At 54.5% G+C, this 23429-nt stretch overlaps 2 protein-coding genes across 3 annotated transcripts in view; one reads left to right on the top strand and one right to left on the bottom strand.

Moving 5' to 3' along the window:
• STX8 (syntaxin 8) overlaps positions 1 to 14144 on the top strand; it is a 77641-nt gene extending 63497 nt beyond the window's left edge. For both annotated transcript variants that reach the window (XM_021414427.1, XM_021414428.1), the window contains one exon: positions 13597 to 14144. In XM_021414427.1, the coding sequence (XP_021270102.1) occupies positions 13597 to 13664 (68 nt within the window). In that variant the 3' untranslated portion in view covers positions 13665 to 14144. The remainder of the gene's footprint in view (positions 1 to 13596) is intronic.
• Positions 14878 to 23429, bottom strand: part of NTN1 (netrin 1) — a 48855-nt gene continuing 40303 nt past the window's right edge. The window contains exons 3-6 of the mRNA XM_021414426.1: positions 22492 to 22641; positions 21850 to 21903; positions 19303 to 19377; positions 14878 to 17340 (exon numbers count right to left, since the gene is read on the bottom strand). Of these exons, the coding sequence (XP_021270101.1) occupies positions 17012 to 17340; positions 19303 to 19377; positions 21850 to 21903; positions 22492 to 22641 (608 nt within the window). The 3' untranslated portion in view covers positions 14878 to 17011. The remainder of the gene's footprint in view (positions 17341 to 19302; positions 19378 to 21849; positions 21904 to 22491; positions 22642 to 23429) is intronic.

The raw sequence follows: 23429 nt of genomic DNA, 5'->3' as shown, positions 1-23429 counted from the left end.
CTCCGTTTACTCTTCTGTACATCTCCACCATGCAGCTTTATTCATGGTCGCAGTTATTGTTCCGTGGGCCGCACACTTTGTTCTTTAATCTCTTCACTCTTGCACCTCCTTCCCAGCGTTGCCATTTCTAGCTCTGCTGTTTGCTTTGGTTATTACAAACATTTCCATTTGGTGCATGGCTATTTTGCCATGTCCTCTATCCCGCTTCCTAACAGCGCTGGGGTGCTTCATTTGTTTGCCATCACCTATGGCACTTCACAAGCGCTCGTTGCTTTGGTGGTTGAATGCAATTGTGTAGATGAATGCAGAATAAGTTGCTCTCCCATGTGCTTGCCTGCTTGCATTTAGGCATTCATAACATATTTGCGCACACATCTTAGTGGTTAATGCTTTGAGAGAGAAACCATATTGTGGAATATCTTGGATTCAGTTCAGCCAGCGTTGCACGGTGATGAAAAGCTGTTCCTGTGTTGGGATGCTGGGCCTGGGCCTGCTCCAGCCTGGGCTGCATCCTCGCAGCCACTGCCACGATTCTGAAGCAGGCGGAGGATCACGCTGCTGATTGCTTGAAGTGAATGGGGAGCTGGTGAGTTTGGAGTCCTGCAGGAGAGGGAGCCAAGATAAGGAAGACTGGATTCTCTGATTGGGCTGTCTGGGTGGCTTGCTCCCTTTTGAAAGATTCTTATTTTTCATTGCCAGAGGAGCCAAATGGTGGAGCTCATCTATGGGAGGAAGGTTTCATCAGAACTGATTTTCCTTTGCTAATGCATGAGAAGGCCAAGGGGTGCAGCCAAGCATTTGGGTGGTCATCTTTAGTCCTGCAAATTCGAGCACCAAGCAGAACGTTCGTCGTCAGCGTTTGGAGTTGGATGTATCTGGGTGTTAAATGGCATCCCAACCCGAGCGTGTCCGCGTGCCGCACTCCCTGCTTTGGCAGCACCCAGCGGGAGGCGTGGGGCCCTTGATGGCAGCGGCACATGTCCGTAGGTGGGCACTCAGGTATTTTTATGGGTTATGACTGAACAAGTTTTACAACGTACGAGCTCCAGTCGTCTGCTTCCTTGCTTAATTTGGCAAGGTTTGTGGGAGGACCGAGCGTGAGGTAAGGGGTAGTTTTGGCTCGGCTCTGCGCAGGGGCTGGGTGTAGTGGTGGTCTAGCTCACCTGAGACACAAGTTGGCTCTGTGGTTCTGAGATACGGGGAGGACACCCTTCTAAAGCCTTCATTCAGCATTAGCTGAGAAAAAATGGGATGTCAGGAAGGCAGGAAACGTGTTACTTCTAGGCAGGCTTCCCATCTCCATGGGCTCACGTGGCCGGTTCTGCTTTCCCTCTAGGGTTTATGCTCTTCTGCCAAGGTTCTTGGAAGGTGAGAGCTAAAAAAAAAACCGTGTGGTCATGAGAGATGGAGGTAGGAACTGGTGCTGTGATCGCTGCAAGGAATTGCTCCGCTTTGCTGGCTCCGTCCTGCAGCAGCTGCCCTCCCTAATGGATGCAGTGCTGCTATCCCCACCTGAGATGCTGTCTTACGTACCAGCCACGAGATGAGACCCCTTCACCAGGTTGGCTGCTGGATCCACTTTCCTGGCTTTTTTCCCTTTCTCACTGGCCCTGCCGATCTACCAGGGCATGAAATAGTCCTCGTGGCAGAGCTTCCGTGGATGGAGGCAGGCTGCAGTTCAGCAGTCCTGAACTAACTTCTTGCATAAGAGACTTTCTCCGAGAGCTATTTTTAAAGACGTGGCTTTGGTAAAAATACCCCAGGTGGGAGGGAGAGCTTGCAGCAAACTCTCACCTTCGTGCGCTTGATGGGGTTACGCCCTTTACTTTATATAGATCAAGAAAATAGGGAATTTGTAATTCTTTAGATAATGGAGGGTTGCCGAATAATGCTGCAGTGGAGTCTTTTAAAAAGAAAATGAAGTGTGTTATAAAGTGAAGTCTGGAACATCTGTGGAACAGCCTCTCCCCAAACCTGCTGCTGCTGCCGATGCTCGCTGCAAGAAGCCATTAGCAGGGGACAAATGCCTGCTGCCCATCTATCCCAGCATCTGGGCAGTGGGTTTCCCCAGTGTCAGTCCACGTCCTCCTGGGAGAGTCCCAGGCTGGGATCACCCATCTTCCATGGGGCAAACAGACCTTCACTGGGAGCTTGCTCCTGCAGTTCCCTGCGTGTCTCTCGCACGGTCTGTTCCCCGTTGCTGTTGGAGTAGCTGGCTTTTGTGCCGCAAATCCTATTTTTTTTTCTCTTTTGGATTGAAAAAGTTGCAGTGTTAGGCTGGATTTATTGACTGCACATGGCAGATAACTGCTTCTCTCTGTCTTATTTGCCAACAGCCCTCTGGAATCCCTGGGTCCTGTGGTTGGCGGCGCTGCGCACACACCCACAGAGCAAGGACGGTGCTTTTTTAGCATCAGTGTTGATGGTGGTACTGCAAAAAGGCTGGAGAAAGAAATAGGCATCTCACAGCTGAGCTGCTAAATGCTGCGGCCAGATTCTTTTTCTCTAAAATCTTAAACGTAGTCTCCTTTTTTGGGGATAGCTCCTTGAAAGTTCATTGGAACAGGAATACTTAATGCTGCCAGAGAAGGTTCTTGATTGCGGTTTATCCAGAATCTGGTAATGAATGTGCACTATGGGGGCCTGGGGATTTGGTGTATGGATTTCCCAGGGTCTAATCATCTCATAAGGCTGCAGAGTGTGACTCCTTCCCCAGTAATCTACTTAACTCCGTAATTTACCCCTCCTTTCTCCTTGCAAGGAGAATGAATCTCACAGGTTGTTTGCATGACAAGTAGCTCGGGATTGTCTGAGGCTGTGAAGAAGATGCTGGGAGTTAATTGTGGCTGCTTGTGTTAATGGTTTCCCATGTTTGCTGGCGGGCTGAGCGAGGAGGGGAGCTGGAAAATGGATTTTGCGGGGAGTGCTATAGCTGCGCCATGTGTTTTGTTAGCTAAAATGCTAAATAAAATGTTTTGCCTTGCAAAAGATGTTCTTCCCCACCAAAAGTAATCTCAGGGGAAAACGATGTTTGGTAGTCGGAGGATTATTGGATTTGCAGATAGAATCTGCTGTTGTAATGTCAGCTACTGACTTATGAGCGAGGCAGCTAGCTGGGAGATGGCTCTTGGCAGTTGACCACACTGAAAATCTCCCTCCAAGTCCTTAAAACTGCAATGGATGATGCTAAAAGAGGAAGCCATGAGCGCCAGCAAGCAAACAGTTGCAGCATCCAGGCCTCCTTTTGGAAAGCAAATAAGGGTGTCCCGTCAGCAGCACTGACTCTGAGATTGTATTAGGATCACCTCGCACCAAAACATCATTGTGCTAAGAAACGGGAGGATAAGCATCCCTTCATCTCTGGTTTTAATTTGCCTCCCCTAAAGCCAAGCACTCTCCTTGGTTAGGGACTAAACAGAGGCCGACTCGTGGTTGGAGCTGAGTTTGTTTCCCTCCTTCCCCCGGTTGTGCAGTAGCTGAGGTTCACTTTCAGCGCAGTCGTCTTCGCTGAGCTTTCCGTAAATTCAGAGGAAACTGGAACGGTTTGGAAAAGCACAGAATCAGCAAATGCTCCGGTGGGACGTTTAGTGGCAACATGATTAATAAGGGACGCTGCTGGTAATGCTATCAAAACAGCACTATTGCAAAAGCATCTGGAGCGTCCCTCGCTGGGGCAGTGGGCTCAGACAAATGACTGCGGCGATTTATGGGCCCCTGTGCAGCACGTGCTGCTTCCCCACCTCCGAGTGCGAAGGGGCTCAGCTCACCGGGGTGAGTGGATTAGTCCTAAGGAGCCGAAGCAGTGAGTAAATCAGGCAGCTTCTTTTTGTTCCGCGGTGTTTGTGTCCCCGCTGATGGTTTGGTAACAGGGGTACAGTCCTCACTCAGACCTATTCTTCTTTTCTTCCTGTATCCAGCAGTACCTTAAGGAGCTCTAGAAGGGAATCATCCTCCAACGGCAACGAGTGATGCAAAGCAGCAGGAGAAAACCATCCTGCCTTGTGCGGGTGCTTTTGGGTCCTGCTGCCGTTCGCTGCTGGGAGCACGGCCCCGCACTGCGGGCGAGCTCCTGGTTGTGGTGTGGGCAGGCAAAGGAAGAGACCTGAGAGTGAAGAGCTTACAAACATCTCAAGTTTTGGGAAAGTACTGAGATGGAATGATATTGGGCTTTTCCCCCTTCCTTTCTCTTTTACTACTTCTTATTTTTTTGTTATTTTTCGCAAAATGAAAGAGAACCTCGTGCGCTACACTTGGGTAAATTCAAAATGAAGGAAACCAGCCACGCTGACACAGGAGACTGCAGTCTTCCAAAAGCAGAACAGTTTTATGTCATACCCTCGCATGTAGCAGTCTCAGATCTGTGTGTGGGCTTTAAGAAATGCCTTCCTTTCTTTTTTTGGAGAAGGAACTTCATTTAACATCTAAATGATTTCAGGAATTCAGCGTGGATTGAATTCCCTCCTTCGTGGACATGCGGCTTTCACGTTGCTTCCGAACGATGTTATCTTACCAGCCTTCTGCTCTTCAGACTCCGTTTACCACAAACTTCTTAAAGTGATTATGCACGTCAGATCTGATTCCTTATCATGGCTCAGTATTTGTTGGCTCGGTGGTTTGTCAGAGGCGGTTTCACCCGGCCTGTTTCCCTTGGGCTTTTTAGGAGGCTCTTACAGTCGTTAGTAGCTGTAAGTGGTATTAATAAGAAGGATTTGCTTGCTGGTTTCTGCAGTTCTGTGTGCTGATTAGGTTGGATTGCCTAAGATGGAGCAGGTTTCTAAAAGAGGGATTGCTCTTTGAATGGTTAAAGCACTTTTCTCAACAAAAAACAGAGATACGTCTGTTCAAGGTTTCTCAACGCGGGCTGATGCATTTCTGCAGAATCCGGAGCGAAACATTTTCTTTTTGAAAATTGCTATTGACTTTAAAATCAGTGCAGTCTCACCTAAGAATCTTCTCCGAAGTGAAAGGAGCCGGGCTGGAAGGTGTCCAGGTTTCTTGGCCTTTTCTCAGTGTTGCATTTGGGATGATCAGCGCCTGCCCACTTCAGCACTGCCTTCTTGGGTTGTCTCTACCGGGCTGTTCTTCCTGAAGCTGTTTTAATGGCTCAGTGAGTACCTTCCTGAGAGCAGCAAAACTGAGTGTATCTGCTGCCTTGGCTTCATCCAGAGGGAACCTAGTGCTCGCTCCAGGAGCCATTCTTGGAGGTTTGCCCTCTCACATTACCAAAGCCGTGAGCAACTTGGTCCGAGTCTGACGTTGACCATGCGTTGAGCAGTGGGTTGCACTGGAAACCCATGGTGCCTTTCCTCTTGAAGATTTTATGATTTAGGACTTGTTGTCTTCACTTTGGATTCACCAGATCTTGCTGTTTGGGTGCTGGATTCTCCCCGCAGGCCTTGGGTAACCAAACTCCTGGTGGACGGATTGATACTTGGGAAGTGGTTTTCATTGTCTGCCATTGAACTGTGTTTGCAGCCTGTGCCATCACTCTGGGTTACGTCTCTTCTGGTCCTTGACCACATAAGACTTTGATGCTGAGGGCTTGAGGAAGGCTGGCAGCATCCTGCACTGAGCTGGTCTTAGCTCCTGAGCCTCACTGCACTCTGCTGTTACTGGAGAAGCTCCTGGCCTCAGCCAAGAGCGTTAGCGATAAAACCGCGGCTAACGTGGTCGTCGCCGGGTCGTGTACCTGAACGTTCCTCTTTGAGATCTTTCTCCAAGGCCTGTAGCAAATGGAGAGAGACATAACGAGTGAAGCAATTGGGAGAACAGTTCAGACTTTAAGTCAATATAGAATGAAGAAAAAAGAGCGAGTAGATGTGTGCAACCGGTTCAGACATAGTACGCAATTAATCTTCATCTGCGGCTTTTTAAATAAGCAACAGCCAGAGTATCCCAGATCTGAAACCCGTGTTTGTTCAGATGGAATGGATGTGGAGGGAATTCTTTCTGAGCCTCACCCCACAGAGCATCGTCTTTCCAGGTAGGTTTACATCAAGTGAACGGGCTGGAGCAGAGCTGTGCAGAGCAGGTTTGTTAACCAGGGCAGCAGCTCTGTCTGAAGGGGTCATCCCGGTGGGTTCATGTGTAAGGCTGTGGGTCATTTCATTCTTGACTGTTTTGTTCCCATTTTTAATTTTTTATTTAAGAGAAAAAAAAAATCCATGCTGCCTTTGAGCTAGAGTTTCTCATACTTAAGTCTGTGTAAAGATGATTTATGGTGCTAGTAGGGGCTCCACTGGAAATGCAAGATCTATTATGAAGTGGGATTGAACAGACCATGCTGAAATGTTTATTGCCTTCTTCAAAATAGAATACATCAGGGTTGATGGTGCCTGTCCAGGAAAGAGAGAGAGTGGCGTAGAGTGGGGCTGGTGGGGTATTTTTAGTATTCCAATAAAAGACAAGGCTTTTAAAGGAAATCACTTATTGCCATTTTGCAATCAAGAATGCAGGAGTGTTCCAGGGACTGCAAGAAATATGCTTCAAGAATGTCGGACCCATAAGGAACTAATCATTAAATATTCTCTCGTTTCCACCCCCGTTTCTTGCTCTGAGGAAGCCATTTAGAAGCTTTGCAATTTGTATGTAAATCTCAACCCTTCTGACCACGCAGTTAAGTATCCAAGTGACTTAGGAGCCAGCATCCCATTCTCAGGAGTTCTTACAATTCCTGTGCAAGTAGGGCACTTTTTAAAATAAAAGACACGTGGACCAGGCTTCAAGAACACTTAATCTGACCTGAAATGACTTGGTATGAACAGTATATGATGTTCTTGTGCTACAACTCACTCTCCTTGGTCACTGCCTTGCTGGTAAAGTTCCTCTCACAGGTTCAGATACAGCAGTAAAACTGCAGTTCTTTTTCTGCAGCTTGTCCCTCTCATTGGACTCACTTGAGCTGCGATTTCTTTATTTTGCTTATTTTGCTGTTGCTTTCCCTCATAACACTAGTTGTTGGTGCTTTAAACATTTCAGAAGCCTCCTGGCACTATAATACATCCATCTCACCGAGTAATCCCAGCATTTGGTTGAGTGAAAAACAAAGGAGGAGGCAAAAGATAATACCTCCTCAAGTGATTTAAGAGCCTTATGGGGCGATTTACTGATGTGTCTGAGCAGATCTGGGGCTACCTGCTCCCTCTCCCCACGCTCCCATCTCTTCCCTTGTGCTGGCACAGCATCCTGGTGAGCCGGTTCAGGGAGCTATAATGGCAGAAAACTGACCCTACCAAAAACAAAGCCGGGGTGTCAGCGCAGCGGCAGATGGACACAGGCAGATGTCCCTTCTGTGCCAGGCCAACAGAACAGTCCTTTCATTTTATTTACTTTTTCCCATTTGTTTTTACTGGAGGAACAACAACCCCCCGCTGGGATCATCTGTCGTGTCCCTGCGTAGCGCTGCCCCAGGTAGCGGCTCAGGGTGGCGGTTCCTTTTGGGATCCATCGCGGGCTGCCAGCTGGGCTGCAGCCCTGTGCCAGTGTGCGGGCTGCTGGGGAAGGAGCAAAGGATGTATGGATTTGAGGAGGACCTGCGACTCCGGGATGTAACCCATCCTAGCCCCGCTGTCCGTGCAGGTTGGTTAAGGTTGGGGAAAGATTTTAAGCTAAACAAGAGGAGATTTAGGTTGGATGTGAGGAGGAAATTCTTCACTCTGAGGGCAATGAGACCCTAGCACTGCTGCCCAGAGCTGTGGGTGCCCCATCCCTGGAGGTGCCCAAGGCCGTGAATGGGCCCTGGGCAGCCTGAGCTGTGGAGTCATACCCACCCCTTTCCAATCCAACCCAACCCAATGCAACCAAGGTCCTTTCCAATCCAACCCAACGCAGTCAAGGTCCTTTCCAACCCAACCCAAACCAACCAAGGTCCCCTTCCAACCCAACCCAACCAAGGTCTCTTCCAACCCAACCCATCCCAACACAACCAAGGTCCCTTACAACTCAACCCAACCCAACCCAACCTGACCCAGGTCCCTTCCAACCCAACCACTCTGTGTTTCCCTGCTGGTTTTTGCACAGGATATGCCAGAAGAGAAGAGTTCAGGTGCCACCTGTGTGTTTGCTGGACTCACTTGGGTGAGCCTGGTCTAAAGGCAGGGATTTGTAGGATCCCGCCCAGGCCTGTTTTGTTTCCTTTCTTCTGGGAAGGCTTAGTGCACGCTGCTGCTTTTCAGACTGTCACAAGTCCCATTCCAAGCTGTAACACAGTTGTTCAGAAATGCAGCCCAGTTCTTGACTGATCTTGTTTCTTGGCATTGCTTATGTAAGGGAAAGGATGCTAGAGAGCTTGGAGAAGGGAAAGTTGGAAAGTGTGCATGCTTATTTAATTAAAAAAAAAAAAAAGGAAGAAAAATAAGCTACATGCAAAAAAATCCACTAATCGTGTCTGCCGATGACCTTTGGGTTTGGAAATAGTTTGATAATAGCAGTGTGAGGACAAGCAAGGAAAGTCTGTGAAGTCACTCGAGCAAGAGCAAAAGGAAAAAAACATGAAGACGTTTCCAGCTTCGTGCTTGCTGGGGTCTGGGTGATGTCCTGCACCGGGCTGGGTGCTTGCAGCCCGTGCTTCCCTGGCACACATCACCAAGAGCATCAGGCAGAGCTCAGTAGAAGCTGCCGGGTTTGACTGGAAGTCAAATAGACAATATCTGGGGGAGCACCAGCAGGGGCTCTTGCAGAGAATGGTGATCTTAAATTGTTGGTGTTCGCTGGCCGTGGGTACGAAGCCCTGCACTAACGGGTGAAGTTTGATAAGCTTTTCCCTCTGGGTGAATTTATCCCTGCTCTTTGTGCAGTGAGGACTCCAGTAGATGGTTTTATTAGCAAGTCTTCAGAAGAGTTTGCAGAAGGCGCCGCTTAGATGTGTGTGCGAGTTGTTTCAGTGCTTACTGATCAGTAATGCTGTATCAAATGTACATGGAACTGCTTCTCCCAGGTAGCCCTGCGTGAACCAACCCACGTTCCCAAAAAGGACAGGTTGTCACAGCTGCTCTTGCTGTGCCCTCGAGCTGTCTTCAAACCCTAACGAATGTCTCACCTCTCTCTGTGCTGCAGTTCCTGTGCTGTGGAAAGGGAAAATATCCCTGTACTCCTCACCTCCATCAGAAACCTTCCTCTCACCCCAGTGCCCGCTCTTGTCTGATCCTCCCCTTGACGCAGGGGGTGGATGAACTGTGTACCTGAAGGAGACTACCTGAAGGTGCTGCCATGTTTGCATTTACATGGTGCCTTGAGTGTTGGATTGCAGCCCTCAGGCGGTGCCAGAAGCACAGATCCCCTTGGTGCAGAGCGAGCAGTGGCCACGTTGGAGACGTGAGCAGCGGTGGGAGCCGGCTGGTGGGAGGGCTGTGCTCTGCTCCGCAGCCCCTTCGGCCATGGCAGGTCATTCGAGGTGGGGTTTTCACAAAGTGCACCTCGCCGTCTTGAAAGAATAGGGGATTTCATTGCAGGCGCTCTTGGAAGTGGTTCAGTGTGCTATCTGGCATGCGTTTGTAATTTGAAAAATAGATTAGAGAAGGAGCAAATTGAGGTATAACAATAACGGATTAAGGGGAACACTTATCTCACTTCCTGCCATTCCGCTGGGCTGTGCATGTGGTTCGGGACCCGAACGCTGGTGATTGTTTGATCACCGAAGCAATAAAGGTTTTGGATTTAAACCCACTTTGCCTCTCCTGTGGGGCTGGCTTTGCCATTTGTTTCTGTCTCGCTGTTGTTTAGCCACGCGCTGTTTGCCTGCAGGTCCCGCTGTCGGTGCGGGGCGGTGCGTGGTGCCCGGATGCAGGGCTCGTGCTGACAGCATCCAAGTGCAGAGAGGGGAGCACGGCAGCACAATGCAGCTTTCCATGGCATAGAATCGCAGAGTCATTAAGGTTGGAAATGAGCTCTTCAGATCAACCCATCCCACCGTGCCCGCTGACCACGTCCCCCAGTGCCACATCTCCATGGTGCTGAGCACTCCCAGGGATGCTGATCCCACCGCCTCCCTGGGCAGCCCCTGCCAGTGCAGCGCTGCTCTTTTGGAGAAGAACATTTTCCAGATACCCATCCTGAACCTCCCTGAAGGGGATCTGTGAACTAACGTGGCCCGAGGAGTTACTGCCTGGAGGCAGCGCCTGCCCCTTGGGTTCCGTTCACACGTTGCATCAGGCCGAGCTGTCACGGTGTGGGTAACTCCAAGGGGGAATAACTCCCGAGCTTTTCGTCCTACACAGGAATGACCTGGACCTGTCTCCCTTCCAAATAAGGAATTAATAATGCAATACTTGTTGTTTCCAAAGAGCTTAGCTTTCACGAGCAGCGTCTCCTTTTTTCCCTCAGACCCAATGAAACACATGGGCGTTGGAGCCTTTAATAACCCTTCTCAGAGCCTGGTCTTGATTTGCGTGAGCGCTGCCGATGATTTCCATGTCAGAGCTGAGAGGTACGAGCGCAGTGTTGAGTTTCTCGGCTGACCAGGGGAGGTCAGCAGCAATAACACCGGGCTCCCCGGCGACAGGCGCAGGACAGCGCGCGGCCGCAGCGCTTTGCACGGCCCCAGCACAGGTTTGGCTGTCACAGAGCTAATAAAGAGCGGGGCCCCGGGGGAGGTGGCTTCAGTGATGCAGGTGTAGGGATCGGGGAGTGTATTTACATACAGGCCGGCTTAATAGCGTGGGATTTGTGCTCAAGTGGTTCTTAATGCAATACAAATTGCATGCCCTGTCTCGCTGGAAGCCGGGAGGATGTTGGGAGGAGAGGTTTTATAGCTTTTGGGGGAGAAAGTGTTGGGCTTTCTGTAGGGAAGGCGCAGGGCAGCAGCACGGACGTGCCGGGTGCTGGCTGCGTTCGATGAGCGCTGGGGGCAGGCGTGGGGCTGGGCTGCCCTGACACTGGAATTGGGGCCGGGAATGGGGCAGCGAATTAACTCACTGAAAAAGCAGGTAAAGGCGTTGGCTTTTGTTTTTTACACTGAGAGGTTAAAATGTCCGTGAAGAAAGCAGGCCAGGCTCTGCTTGGAGCCCCATCCCCTCCCTGCTTCCCCCCCGCCCTATAAAGCAGCCGTGATGCGTCTGTAAATTAGTGCTCCGTGTCTGGTCTAAAAGAAGACTTGTTCATAAACTTCTGGAGAGACAGTTCACTGGGAATATAACTTTCTTGGCACAAAACAAGCGGCTTTTTCCAGGTAATGTAATGCTATGCCAGGATCTTCAAAGGCCTAGCGCGCTATTTATTATTTTTATACTATCTATAAAAGACACCGGTGCCGAGGGTGGCACTGCACCGAGCTCGGCAGAGCCGCCCCGTGGAGGAGCAGCCGTCCCTGTGCGTGTGCTCCTATTTCCTTCCCTGTGGGTAAGGCCCATCCACTGCAGCGAGGGCTGGAAGAGGTTTCCTTGCTCGCTGAGTCCAGAGCTCGGCTACCACAGGCAGACTCACCCTGCACTTGCTTTCATCAGCTCTCCTAGGATATTGTAAAAGCATTTTACAATAGCACCTTCTCGCTGGTGCTTGGCTGTTTCCATTGCCAACCCCATTGGGCTGCACCCAGAGACCCCAGTGCTGCCCGGAGCTGGGGTTCCCCATCGCTGGGCGTTTGCAGTGGGTGGCCCTGGGCAGCCAGAGCCGGGGGGGGGGCAACCAGTAGGGTCCATTCCAACCCAACCAGTGTAGGCTTCCATGAAGCCCACGTGCTCCAGGTTCAATCTCCATGGCTGCTGTGCCACGACTGCGGGACGATGCTCATGGGCAATCAGTGGGCTGACAGAGGTGGAGCAGAGATCTCGTGACACGTATTCAGGAGGGAGGTGTCAAAACAAGATGTGTTTATGACAGAATTCCTGCCTGCCTTTACAAAGGCACTTGAGTCCCTGCCAGATCCTAAACGCGCTCGGATTCCCAGGAGTTATATCCAGCACAATAATGGATATTTCACGGTCAGTGTCGCCTTGTCACAAAGCTGGCACACAGCAGCGGGCGGTGAAGGCTCCTGTCTGCATCAGCTGTGTGCTGAGCAGCAGAAATCAGTGCCGGGCTGCGGCCGTCGACTGCATTAGCACCAAAGGGACCGGGAGGGAGCTCTGTGCAGGCAGAGCACGCACCTCCTGCCTCTGCGTGCCCCGGGCTCCCTGGCACTCATCCTGCACAGTTCTCCCTCCCTGTGGCTGCACTCAGACCTCTGCTTTGCTCCCAGCTGTCCTGCAGAAGCACATCCCCAATCCGCACTTCTGTCGCCGTTGCCTTTCCTCTTGCGCAGGAGTGGGAATCCAGCTTGTGTTATCTATTCTTTGTGTGCACACTGCACTGACGCCTGCCATCCCCTCCACCTCTCCTGTGGGAGCAAATCCTCACCCTCTGCTTTTGGGGGCAGGGCAGCGGCTCTGGGTTTGAAGACCATCTCTCTCCAGGCATTAATGCAGCGTGTTTCCTTCTCTGCTGCTGCCCCGGGTGCTCTGCAGTTCTCCCCTGGTTCCCCTGTCGCCCACCAGCCGCAGTCTGTGTGCCCCCACCTTCCTCCCTGCTCAGCAGTGCTGCGGTTACGGGCGCTTCTCCTTGGGAGCCGTCACAGAATAATTACACCCCATTAACTCCACTCCGCATCGTTACCAGCTCACACCTACAGAGCGTGCTCCAAGAAACCGATCTCGCTCGTCTCTTAATTGCTCAAGTCCATAAACTGCATTGCACTGAAACCGTGCAAAGGATTTGCACCCTCTAAACCTGGTCCCCCGGTGCAGAACGCAGCAGAGGAGCTGTGCTCAGCCGGCGTGGTGCTGAGCAGCTGCGGGCACAGCCCGGGGGCAGGGCGGATCCGAATGGGGCCGAGCAGAGCGGAGAGCGCTGGAAAAACACGGCGGGCCCTGGCGCAGAGACGGTTCCTGCACAGAAAACATGACACCACTGACAAAAAGCCGTCTCTAATATCCTTTTCCAGCTTGGAAAGAGGAGTTTATTTTAATACATCCTTTTTTAATTGCCGTGAGCCGGACTTGTAAATATTGTAAGTGGTTGAGTAATCGTCCTCTGCTTGCGGAGCGGGAGCGGGGCCGTTTTTTCCGCCCTCGGGGCCCTGACGTGTTCCCACAGCTCCGCGGGGATCAGACACCGGCCCCGAGCCGTAGTGCTGCTGCTGGAGGCAGAACCTGGGTCGGGGCCGTGGGGCGGTGGTGGCCGTGCTGTGCTGGGCCGGCTGGCGTTGCTCCGCGTTCCTTTTCCGAAGCCAGGGACGGCGCCGAGAGCCCTGCCCGCACTTTGCACGTTTCTCTGGAAGTGGGAGTAGTTTGCGTTGGAAACAATTTCCTGATGCAATTTGGGTTTCCTCCCCAATAATCCTTTCCCCCAGCGGGACGGTGCAGAGGGATTCCAGAGCAGCTCTCGCAGCGAGCCGAAGCGTATCCCCTGTAATCTTGGCGAGGCAGATGTCAGAGTAGGAAGATGCTCCGCAGGCACGGCTAAAAAATTCATTTGAGGGGTCAGCGAGAGAAGGGCAGCGCGAGTCGGGGGCTCGCGGCGCTGCGGGAGAGAGATGGGCCCGGGGGGGCAGGGGGATGTAATTGCAACAGACCAATTGTAAAAGATGAAGGCAGCAACCTTACCGCCTCGTTTCGTCTCTTGCAGGGATGCTGGTGGTGATCGTGCTGCTGCTCATTGCCATCGCTGTGGTCGCCGTCTGGCCGACGAAGTAGCGGGGGGCCGGTGGAGCCGCAGCTGAGCCCTGCACAGAGCCTGGTGCTGCACAGAGCCCCGAGCAGCCCCGCAGCTCAGCATGAAGCCACGGCCAGCAGACCTTGTCCCTCCGCTGGGTGCGTGGCTGAGGACGCTCTCCTTGCCTGGCTTTCTCGCGGTGGGAGGACGTGGCCGTGCACCGGGCGCTTCCCCGAGCAGCTCCTCCGCCAGCGCTGACGCCGTGCTCCCCGCTGCCCATGGGCAGCCCCGCCGTGCCGTGCCCGGGCTCCGTGCGCCCATCCCGGGGCTGAGATCTGCCTCCTCCTTTTATAACTTTAAACTGAAGGGAAGGATGACTTGTTTAAAGCGATACCGAGCACGCGCTCGCGGCCAAAAAAAAAAAAGAAATAAAATGGTTATTTTGTTATCTTTGCCGATTCGATTTCAGGCTTGGTAGAGCAAGCAATAACCACGGAATAAAGCCGGCCCGTTTCTACTGCTGTCCCTGTGCTCACCGTCACTTTCCCCCCGCTCAGCGCCCAGGAGCTGACTTTGGGTCGGGGCTCTGCTGTCTCCCAGAGGAAGCCCCGGATTTGCCCTTCCGCTGACACCTGACGTCTCGTTGCCGTCCCTGGCTGTGGCCGTGGGGGGCAGCGGCTGCGTGGGGCCGTGGGGGGCAGCCCAGGAGCCCATTTAGTGCTTCACACCGCACCGAGAGCCTGGGGCCAGGAGGGCTGGGGGGGGGAACCCCGCTGCGCCATTTGTCCCCGCTGTAATGATCTGAGATTTCCGCCCTCCGCGGTGTTTTGGAATGAATAAATCAGCGGAGCCGCCAAGAGCCTGGGTCACAGGGGCTGACCCCGGGGCTGTTTGCAGCACTGTGTGCTTGGGGTCTTTGTCCTCCGGGGCTGAAATCACCCCCCCTCCGTGGGGATGTGGAGCGCTGTGGGGCTCTGCTCTGCCCCGTCCCAACCGTGGGGTGGCACCCGGGGGTGTCCCCGGAGCCCGGGGCCGATGGGAAGCAGAGGTGTGCACACACTGTGACGTTTACAAGAGTTTATTCGCTGCGTTTCTGACTTTAGTTCTAGCAGTGGGTGCTGGACAGTTACAAGCTCCTTGGGGTTCCATTACAGCCAATCTAACGAAACGAACCGAGAGAAAACGACCAAAAAAAAAAAAAAAACCCCCCCCCAAAAAAACCCGAAAAAATAAAAGAGTAACTCGGCAAAACAATAAGAAAATCCACAACTTCTTCTTTTTTTTTTTTTCACGTGTCATTAAATATATTCATATATAATAACCATAATATATTAGTATGCATCGTAAAGAAACGTCGCCCAAAGCCGTACGCCATGGTCGTAACTAAACAACATTTACAGTTCAAGATATTAACAGAAAGAATCGAAACAGAACAGAACCGTGGGGATGAACACAGGTTTGTGGCGGGGCGGCTGCGCGGGGACGGCTGTGACGGAGCGGGCAGAGCGGTGCTGCCGGGCCTGGCCTTTCCTCGGCCCCATCCCCACCGCTGCTCGCGTCCCCCCGCGTTGTCCCCGTGTCACAGTGGGGTCCCAGCGCTGGGTCATGGGGGGAGGACACGGTTGAGGCGTGGGGAGCCCTCACCGTGGCGGTGATGTTTGGGGCTGGAGCGTTGTCCCTGCCGGGTGGTGGCCGTGGGTTCCCCTGGGACGGTCCTGGGGCTGGGGGGGCTGTGGGGAAGGGCTGTGCCCGTGGACGCCCCAACGCTGGGGCGGCCCAAGGGGTGGGCACCGGGGGCACCGGTTGCACCAAAGGCACCGGTTGTGCCAGTGGCACCAAGGTCACCGAGGGCACCGGTTGGACCAGTGGCACCAGTGGCACCGGCCGCACCAGCTGCTCCCCCAGTTGTGCTTACAGGGCCGTGGATGGGGCTTCTCCGGCCCCGGTGGGCACCAAGCCCCGGCGGCCATATGGGAGCCGGCTGGTGGCGGGCAGAGCTGGGAGCACTGGGGCTGTGCTGGGGGCCGGGGAAGGCGCTCAGGGGGCACAGGGCACGCGCTGTGGGCAGCCCCACGTCCCCTGTGCTCAGCTTCCCACTGTGCAGGGCAGGAAGGGACTTGGGGCCGGATTCTCGGTGCCCGCGGTTCCCTCGGCTGCACGGCGGCTGCTGGCTCGTGCTGGGCTCTGCAGTGGGGAAACCCAGCTCTGTGCTGGGCGAGGGGATAAGCAGGGCTGGCTTTGGGGGCTGCTCGGCACCCAGTCCCCTTCCTTTGGGGCTGGGGGCTCCGCAGAGCTCCCTCTCTCCCTCCCTCCGTGGCGGCTGCTGCCCCGGAGCCCTCTGCTTTGCACCTATTTACACGGCTGCCTCGCTTTATGGTGGTTTATGTCATTACATAAATATTGTCGATCGCTATAAAACAAGGCAGAAACCGCTGGAAAATGTCATAAAATGGATGTTTCCAAGTTTCCTGAAAGGAAAAAAGAGCAGGGAGGTTTTGCTTTGCGTAGCGACTGAATGTTTGCTTCCCCCCCCAGGTGCCATGCTGCCCTCACAACCCTGGACCAGGGACCCCAGGAGCCCTCGCTATGCCATGGGGCTGTGCCATGGGGCTGTGCCATGGGGCTGTGCCATGGGGCTGGGCAGTACCACAGCAGCTGGCCTTGGTCTGGGGGCTGCATTTACTGTCCTGGGGCAGGGATGAACATGCGGGGGTCTCGGGGTGGCCGTGGTTGGGTGTTTCTATGGGGTGGGAGCACAGTGTGCACCTCGTCCTGCCCCAGCCCCACTGCAGCACCGCAGCACCAAGGGGCTCGGGACGGCCGTGGCAGCTCCATACCCGGCTGCTGCCCTGCGTTAGGGTCCATGTTCTGGGGAGGGCTCCTCCAGCATCGCCCCTGCTGTGCTCCCTGCCCTGCTGTGGGTGCAGTGGTGGCAGTTCAGTGGCAGTTTGGTGGTGCTTTGGTGGCAGGGGTTGGTTCGGTGTTGGCTCGGTACCGGTTCAGTGTTGGCTCGGTGCTGGTTCAGTGTTGGTTTGGTGTGTGTTTGACGTCAGGTATCAGTTCGGTGCCAGTTCGGTGTCAGCTCCACGCTGGTTCTGAGCCACTCCGGTGCCATCCCGGTGCCGGTTCGGTGCCGGTTCGGTGCCCGCTCCGCTCCGTGCCACCTGGCTGTCCATCCAGTGCCACCTCGGTGCCCGCTGGGTGTCCCCGTCCCCCGCCCCACACCGGGGCACTGCCCCACAACCCCTCCTCTCCGCCCGGCGCTTTTATCTCCACGCCTGCCGTTCCATCGTTGGGTTTCGTCTTTTTTTACCATTTCACCCCTCGATATGAGACCCCCCCGCCCCCCGCCCGCCCCCGGCAGCGCTCAGTCCGTCTCCGCTCCTCCCTACGCCTTCCTACACTTCCCCTTCTTCTCCCGCTGCTGGAACTTCCGCAGCCGCCGCGCCCACGTGTCCCGCCACTGGATCACCAGGCTGCTCTTGTCCGCGATGATGCCGCTCTGGTCGGGAGAGTCCTCGGTGCTGCCCAGCAGGAGGTATTTCTTCATGGGCTTCACCTTGGGGCACTTGCAGGCGATGTCCTTGGCGTGCACCCACAGGGTCTGGTCCCCGCGCCGCAGCCGATTGCTGCCCTGTTTGTAGACGGAGATGATGTTGACGGTGAACTTCCACCAGTCAGCATTTCTTTCCGCTTTCAGGATGTGGATCTGCACGGCTGGAAAAGAAGGAGGGAGAGGGGGAAGGCTGTTACGTGTGAGCCGGGGAGAGGAGGGCGAGCCCGGCCTCACCCCTCCACCCACATTGCACAACTCTCCATCCTGCACCGCGCATCCCTTCGTTGCGCTCTGCGCTCCTCCACCCCACGCTGCGCATCTCTCCATCCTGCACACCCCACGCCCTGCACTGCATTGCACCCTCCATTGCACGCTGCACCCCCCCACACACACCCCACGGAGTATCGGTGCTTTTCCTGCGCAGCATGGCATGTGCACCAGCTGCTTTCATTAAAAAAAAAGGAGAAGAGGAATTAAACAAACACCCCAAGCTCTGACCGCGTATTTCCCAGCCTGGTGTGAAGGTAACAAAATGTGAGCAGCGGCCAACTCTTGAGTTTTTGGAAACAAATCTTTCCAAGAGAGCTTAAACCTTTGACCTGCCCGGCTCCGCGCTGACAGCATGGAGAGAGTGAGCGGGAGGGAGCCGGGAGGAGCTCGCAGTACGCCCCACGCTGACCCACGGTGTGGGGAGCGCTGTCGGGGCTGTGCTGCCCCTGTGGCCGTGGGGCAGAGGGAGCAAAGCTGAGGGGCACCACCACGTCTGAGCTGGATCCCATACGCAGCCCCACAGCGTCCCACGTGGAGACCCCGACATTCTCAGCCCCGCCGCATCCCGTGCAAATCCCCACGGCGTCCCATGCTCAGCCCCACTGCATCCCTGCTGCGTCCCATATGCTGCCCCACTGCATCCTGCACGCAGAGGATATAGGGCAGAGCCTTTGGGACTGCAGAGATGACACTTTGGGAATGGAAAGCGCCGCATCCTCCCCCGCTGGAGCAAAGTGTTCATATGGGATATTTTTTTTCCTTTTTATTTTCTATTTTTTTTTTTAAACGCATTTGGCAAGGGCACTGAGCTTTGCCTCTCCGGCTGCCAGTTTCCTACTGCTTCAATACTGGGGATTTACGGCCCCGGATCCCGGTGGGGCACAGCGCCGTCCCAGCCCCACACCTCCACTGGGGCTCTCCCCACAGTGCTGCAGTGGGGCAGTGGGTACAGCTCAGTAGGACCCCACACCCACCCCTTCCCCCCCCGCCCTCCCCACACTCTTGCACTGCAAATATTTGCACCGAGCCCATCTTGTGGGAAAGAGCCCCATTTATCAAAAAAAAAAAAATACAAACCCACAAAAACCCACCGCAACAGTACCCAGAGCAGAGAGATCGGGGAAGTGAATGGGGAAACATCTCCTTTCAGCCTGTGAATGGGGCGGGCGGCTCAAAGGCCCCATTGAGGAGCAGGGGGTGATAGCGGCCGGTGGAGCCCATGGCAGCAGGAGCCCGGCTCAGCTAATTAGGGGCTGGGGGTCATTCTCCTCAAGGGGCCGTGAGGAGAAGAGTCTCCTAATTGGCGTCCTGCTGCGGTGTCACTCGGAGGGGCTGCATCATCCCCCATGCAACTTTCCAGCCCATTCTTCCCTCCAGGCTCTGTGGGAAGCGCGAACTGTCCCAAACTATCACTGGTCCCGCAGCATCGCTCATCTCCTGTCCCAAAGCCCTGCCGGTCCCACAGCATCGCTGATCCCGTATCCCAGGGTATTTCTGGTCCCAAAGCATTCCTCATCCCAAAGCATTACATGGCCCAGAGCATCGCTTATCTGGTATCCCGAAGTATTGCTGTCCCAGAGCATCGCTGAACCCAAAGCATTCCTCATCCCAAAGCACTGCTGATCCCGCAGCATCACTGATCCCATGGCATTGCCTGCCCCGCAGCAGCATTTATCCCACAGCGTCGTCTACCCTGCAGCACTGCCTATCCCATCCAACAGCATCTCTTACCCCACAGCATCTCCTATTCCCCAGCATCTCTTGCCCCCCAACATCTCTTGCCCCACGGCACCGCCTGCCCCTCAGCACCCCTCTCCCCTCAGCGGTGCTGGGTTTGGGGTGGCTGCACTCACCGTAGTCCTTCTTGCAGTACTTCTTCATGTTGATCTTCAGCTTCCCCTTGGAGGCCCTGCAGTACGAGTCACAGTCTGTGGGGCAGAGTAGGGGCAAGGGAAACACCGTTAATGAAGCCCTGAGCAGGAATGTGAGGAGAAGCTGTGGGGGGTTTGTCCGGACACCCCTCTATGGGGCCGGGGGCTGTCAGCAGTCCAAGCTCTCCTAAGGCATACAGACCCCCCCCACAGTGCCCCACAGCCACGTTCTCTCCCCACAGAGCCCCATTGTCACCCCGACCCCATGGGGTCAGCCATTGACATTCACTGGGGTGACCCCATGGGGTCAGCCCGGCAGTGGGGCTGGGGAGGGAACTGGTGGCACGTGGAGGTGAGCAGAGCCGGGGGGGGTGCAAAGCTGCATCCATTTCAGTTCTGTAAATACAATTCATCTTTGGGGCTGAGAGCGTGAGGCTGAACACTGCAGGGAAGCGCAGTGCGGGGCTGAACCCCACAGCAACGGGGCTGGGTGGGTGTGGGATGGATGAATGCAGGGAGGATATGGGATGGATATAGGATGGATATCACCTGCCGAATCAACCAGCCCTGAAAATGGATGGTGCTGCAGTTTTACCCGGTAAAGAATGTAGGATGGATGAATGGATGCAGGATGGATGTAGGCTGGATATGGGATGAATATGGGATGGATATGGGATGATGTGGGATGAATATGGGATCGATGAGGGATGGATAGGGGATGGTGTGGGATGGGCTTCGGGCTTGGGACTGCAACTTGCTGTGCTGGCAGTTCCTAAAGGGTCGCTAATCCTCCACCAAAGCCACATGTCGGGAACGGAAATGAATGGCCCTCGATCCCGACATGACAGAGCAATTACAGCCGCATTTCTTGGCCCGGGTGTGTAACTCAAACTGCAGGTATGAGGCTTCGACCCCCCATGGGATTTGGGTTTCTAATCCTGATTTATACAGCTGAATTCCCATTGATTTCCCCCAGGTTTGGCCCTAAATGCCTCTGTGGGCTGACAGCCAGCATGGGGGTACCGAGGCTCACAGGGCACCCCTTGCCCCACACTCAGCCCCACAGCCCTGCCCCACACTGGATCCCCACCCCACAGCCTCTTCCCCAAGCTCCGTGCCCAGATTGCCCCAGAACCGCCTTAGGGCTGTGCCATGGGGCCATGAGCCCCATGCGAGGGGCAGCAGGACGTGCTCCCACCCAGGAGAACTGCCCGGACCTTCCCTTGGAGCAAGGAACGCGAACGAGCCCACGGAAACTTCCTTTCTTCTGCCTGAGCAAGATTGATTGGAAAACAAATTGGCGCAAATAAAGCATGTAATTAGATTAAAGCCTCTCGCCCGCAGCGCCGGGGATGGAAAGCAGGGATGGGCGCTCAGCAGCGTTGGCTGCCCTATAACATCCCAAAATGACAGCAGCTCCCCGGCCGAGCGGGGCTGTGTGGGACAGTGTCACTGTGTCACTGTGTCACCATGTCACCGTGTCACTGTGTCACCAGGAGGGGCAGAGTGGGTGCTCTGCTCTGGGGCAGAGTGGCAACGGGGAACCAGTGCTGTGCTTCAGCATGGGGGCATGGCCAGGAACACCTCAGGAGTGGGAAGAGGAACTGTTCATTTCGCTTCAAAATAATAATAATAGTAATAATGAAAGTACTAATAACGATAATAGATTGGTCTCACGCTGGCCTTGCATCTCCCCGTCCTGGAGCTGGTGGCCATCCCTGCCTCATTCGGAGCTGCAGACCCCGACGGAGCCGCACCGACCCCATCACCTGGTTCCATTTAAACCCTCCCGCTGAAATCATCCAGCCCCGGTAATCACTCCCACTCCGATCTGGGTTAGGCGCGGATCAGACAGCAGTGACTGGCAGCTTTGTAAACCTTTTCCTCCCACTGGGATGAAGCAAAACCAGGCAGGGCCCCCAAAATCTCAGTGCTTCCACCCCTGCTCCGGCTCCGTGCTCGGTTAGAGGGGTGGGGGCAGTCCCTTAGCTGGGACGCGGGGCAGCAGGGGATCCCTCTGGGTACCAGCGGGGATGGAGGGGACCACGGGGGGAATGGGAGGTGCCAGTGGGGCAGCCCTGCATGACCCACGTCCCACCCCACGGCCCCACGGAGCTCACACATCGGGCACAGCTGCGGCCGCGCTGCTTGGCACAGGGCGCGCATGGGTCTAGACAGAGGCAATGCTTCTCCACGACAGTGAGCAGCACTTGGGTTTTCTGTTCTTTCGTGGAGGATTGCTAGTTCTCCAGTCCTCCAACCAGAGAAAACTCAGCTACAACGTCCAAACACCCTGTGTAAGCCTCTTCTACTTGGGGAAACCCCTGAGCACTCCCCAGCTCGGCCACATCACCCCATGCACTTCCATAAACCCCATCTGTGTTGGAAAACTCAGACATCGGGGGCACAGGGCACAGCAGTTATCCACGTCTCCCAGGTCGGTGCAATAATTTGCTGCACTTTACATGTTCAGTGAAGAAAAGACATCTATTGTCACGGCACTGAGGAGCTGGGGAGGGGGACACGTACCTGCGGGCTCCTCCGTGCTGCTGGCGGCCGTGGGGGGCGGTGCGGCGGGGATCTCTGCAGGACAAGAGGGGACAAGAGGGGACAAGAGGAGGCAGTGTTAGTCCTGTGCCCAGCAGCTGAGCCCTGCCCGCCCTGCAGCATCGCCCTGACAGCTTTTGAGCATCTGGGATGCGGCACTTCTGGAGCATCCCCGGGAACGCTGCTGGGGGCGGCGGTGGAAGGGAGGTGAGCTCATGGCTGTGCTGAAATGTCTGTCTTTGTTTAGTGCAGCCTGTCCCCAGGGGGGTGACGCAAGGAGAATTTACCCTCTGGTTCACCACGGGGCGCTGGGGGAGGACAGCCCTTTGTGCACAGTGTCTGCAGGGCATAGCACAGCACTGGGGGAAACCAGCGCCTGGCCTGGGCTGTCAGCCCCATTGCACCACAGGGAAGGATGAGTGACCAAAAACCACCCTGGGATGTGGCTTTTCTTCAGCAGAGGGTGGAGAAAGGGTGTCTGGCCCATAACTTGGCGGTGGAATCCGACACAGGCCTTTGGCCAAGGCGCCCTACAGCAGGAGCTGCAGGTGCCCAGCCCTGGGTGCAGGCACACAGGGGTTGGCAGTGGCCAGGTGTGCTCGGGGTCCCCTCGGTGGCACCTACTTATGCAGGGCGCGATGGGCGAGCGGCTCTGCTGGTAGCCCTTGGCGCAGCGGTTGCAGGTGATGCCGGTGACGCCGTCCTTGCAGGGACACTGCCCCGTGGTCTGGTTGCAGGTTTGGCCGGCGGCGCCCACGGGATGGCAATCACACTCTGCGGGGGGAACGCAACGAGAGGTGAGGGGGCTCGTTTCATGTGGCGGATTAGGAAAAATATGCACCGGGCAGATGGGGGGGTTAGCAGAGCTGAAATGGGAGCAGGGTGGTGGCAAAGTGTGTGAGCGGAGCAGCAGCACAGCAGTTAATGCAAAAACGAGCAAATGAGGGCAGGATTACACAAGGAGAGGGAAAGGGCATGGGGAGCCCAGGAACCAGCTGGGGCTTCAGGGAGTGCTGCTGTGGGGTTGCAGCCCCTGGGCTGGGAGGGACCCTGTGAACAGGTCCTGGGGGTGGGGGTGAAAAGGGGAAAAAATAAAGGTGAATAAAGAAATGAGTAAAAGGAAAAGGAAAAATATGAAAAAAATAAGAAAAAAGAAAAAGAAAAAAAGAAGAAAAAGAAAAAGAGAAAAAGAGAAAGAAATAAGAAAAAGAAAAAAAGAAAAAAGGAAGTAAAGAAACAAGGAAAAGGAAAAGAGAAAAAAAAAACAAAAAAGAAAAAAAGGAAAAAGGAGAATAAAGGAAAAACAGAAAAAAGGAAAGAAGGGAAATAGCAAAAAAAATGGGGAAAAAGGAAAAAAAGAAAAAAGAGGAAAGAGAAAAGTGGAAAAAGGAAGAAAGGGGGAAAATAACAGGGAAATGAAAAAGGAGAAAAGAAAGAAAGGAAGAAAAAGAAAAAAGGGGAAACGCAGAAAGGCAAGGCAAGGCAAGGCAAGGCAAGGCAAGGCAAGGCAAGGCAAGGCAAGGCAAGGCAAGGCAAGGCAAGGCAAGGCAAGGCAAGGAAAG

This window comes from Numida meleagris, chromosome 17 (genome assembly GCF_002078875.1).
Source record: "Numida meleagris isolate 19003 breed g44 Domestic line chromosome 17, NumMel1.0, whole genome shotgun sequence".
Lineage (NCBI taxonomy): Eukaryota > Metazoa > Chordata > Aves > Galliformes > Numididae > Numida > Numida meleagris.
The sequence above is the reverse complement of the archived record's forward strand: the minus strand, read 5'-3'. Positions and strand labels throughout refer to the sequence as shown.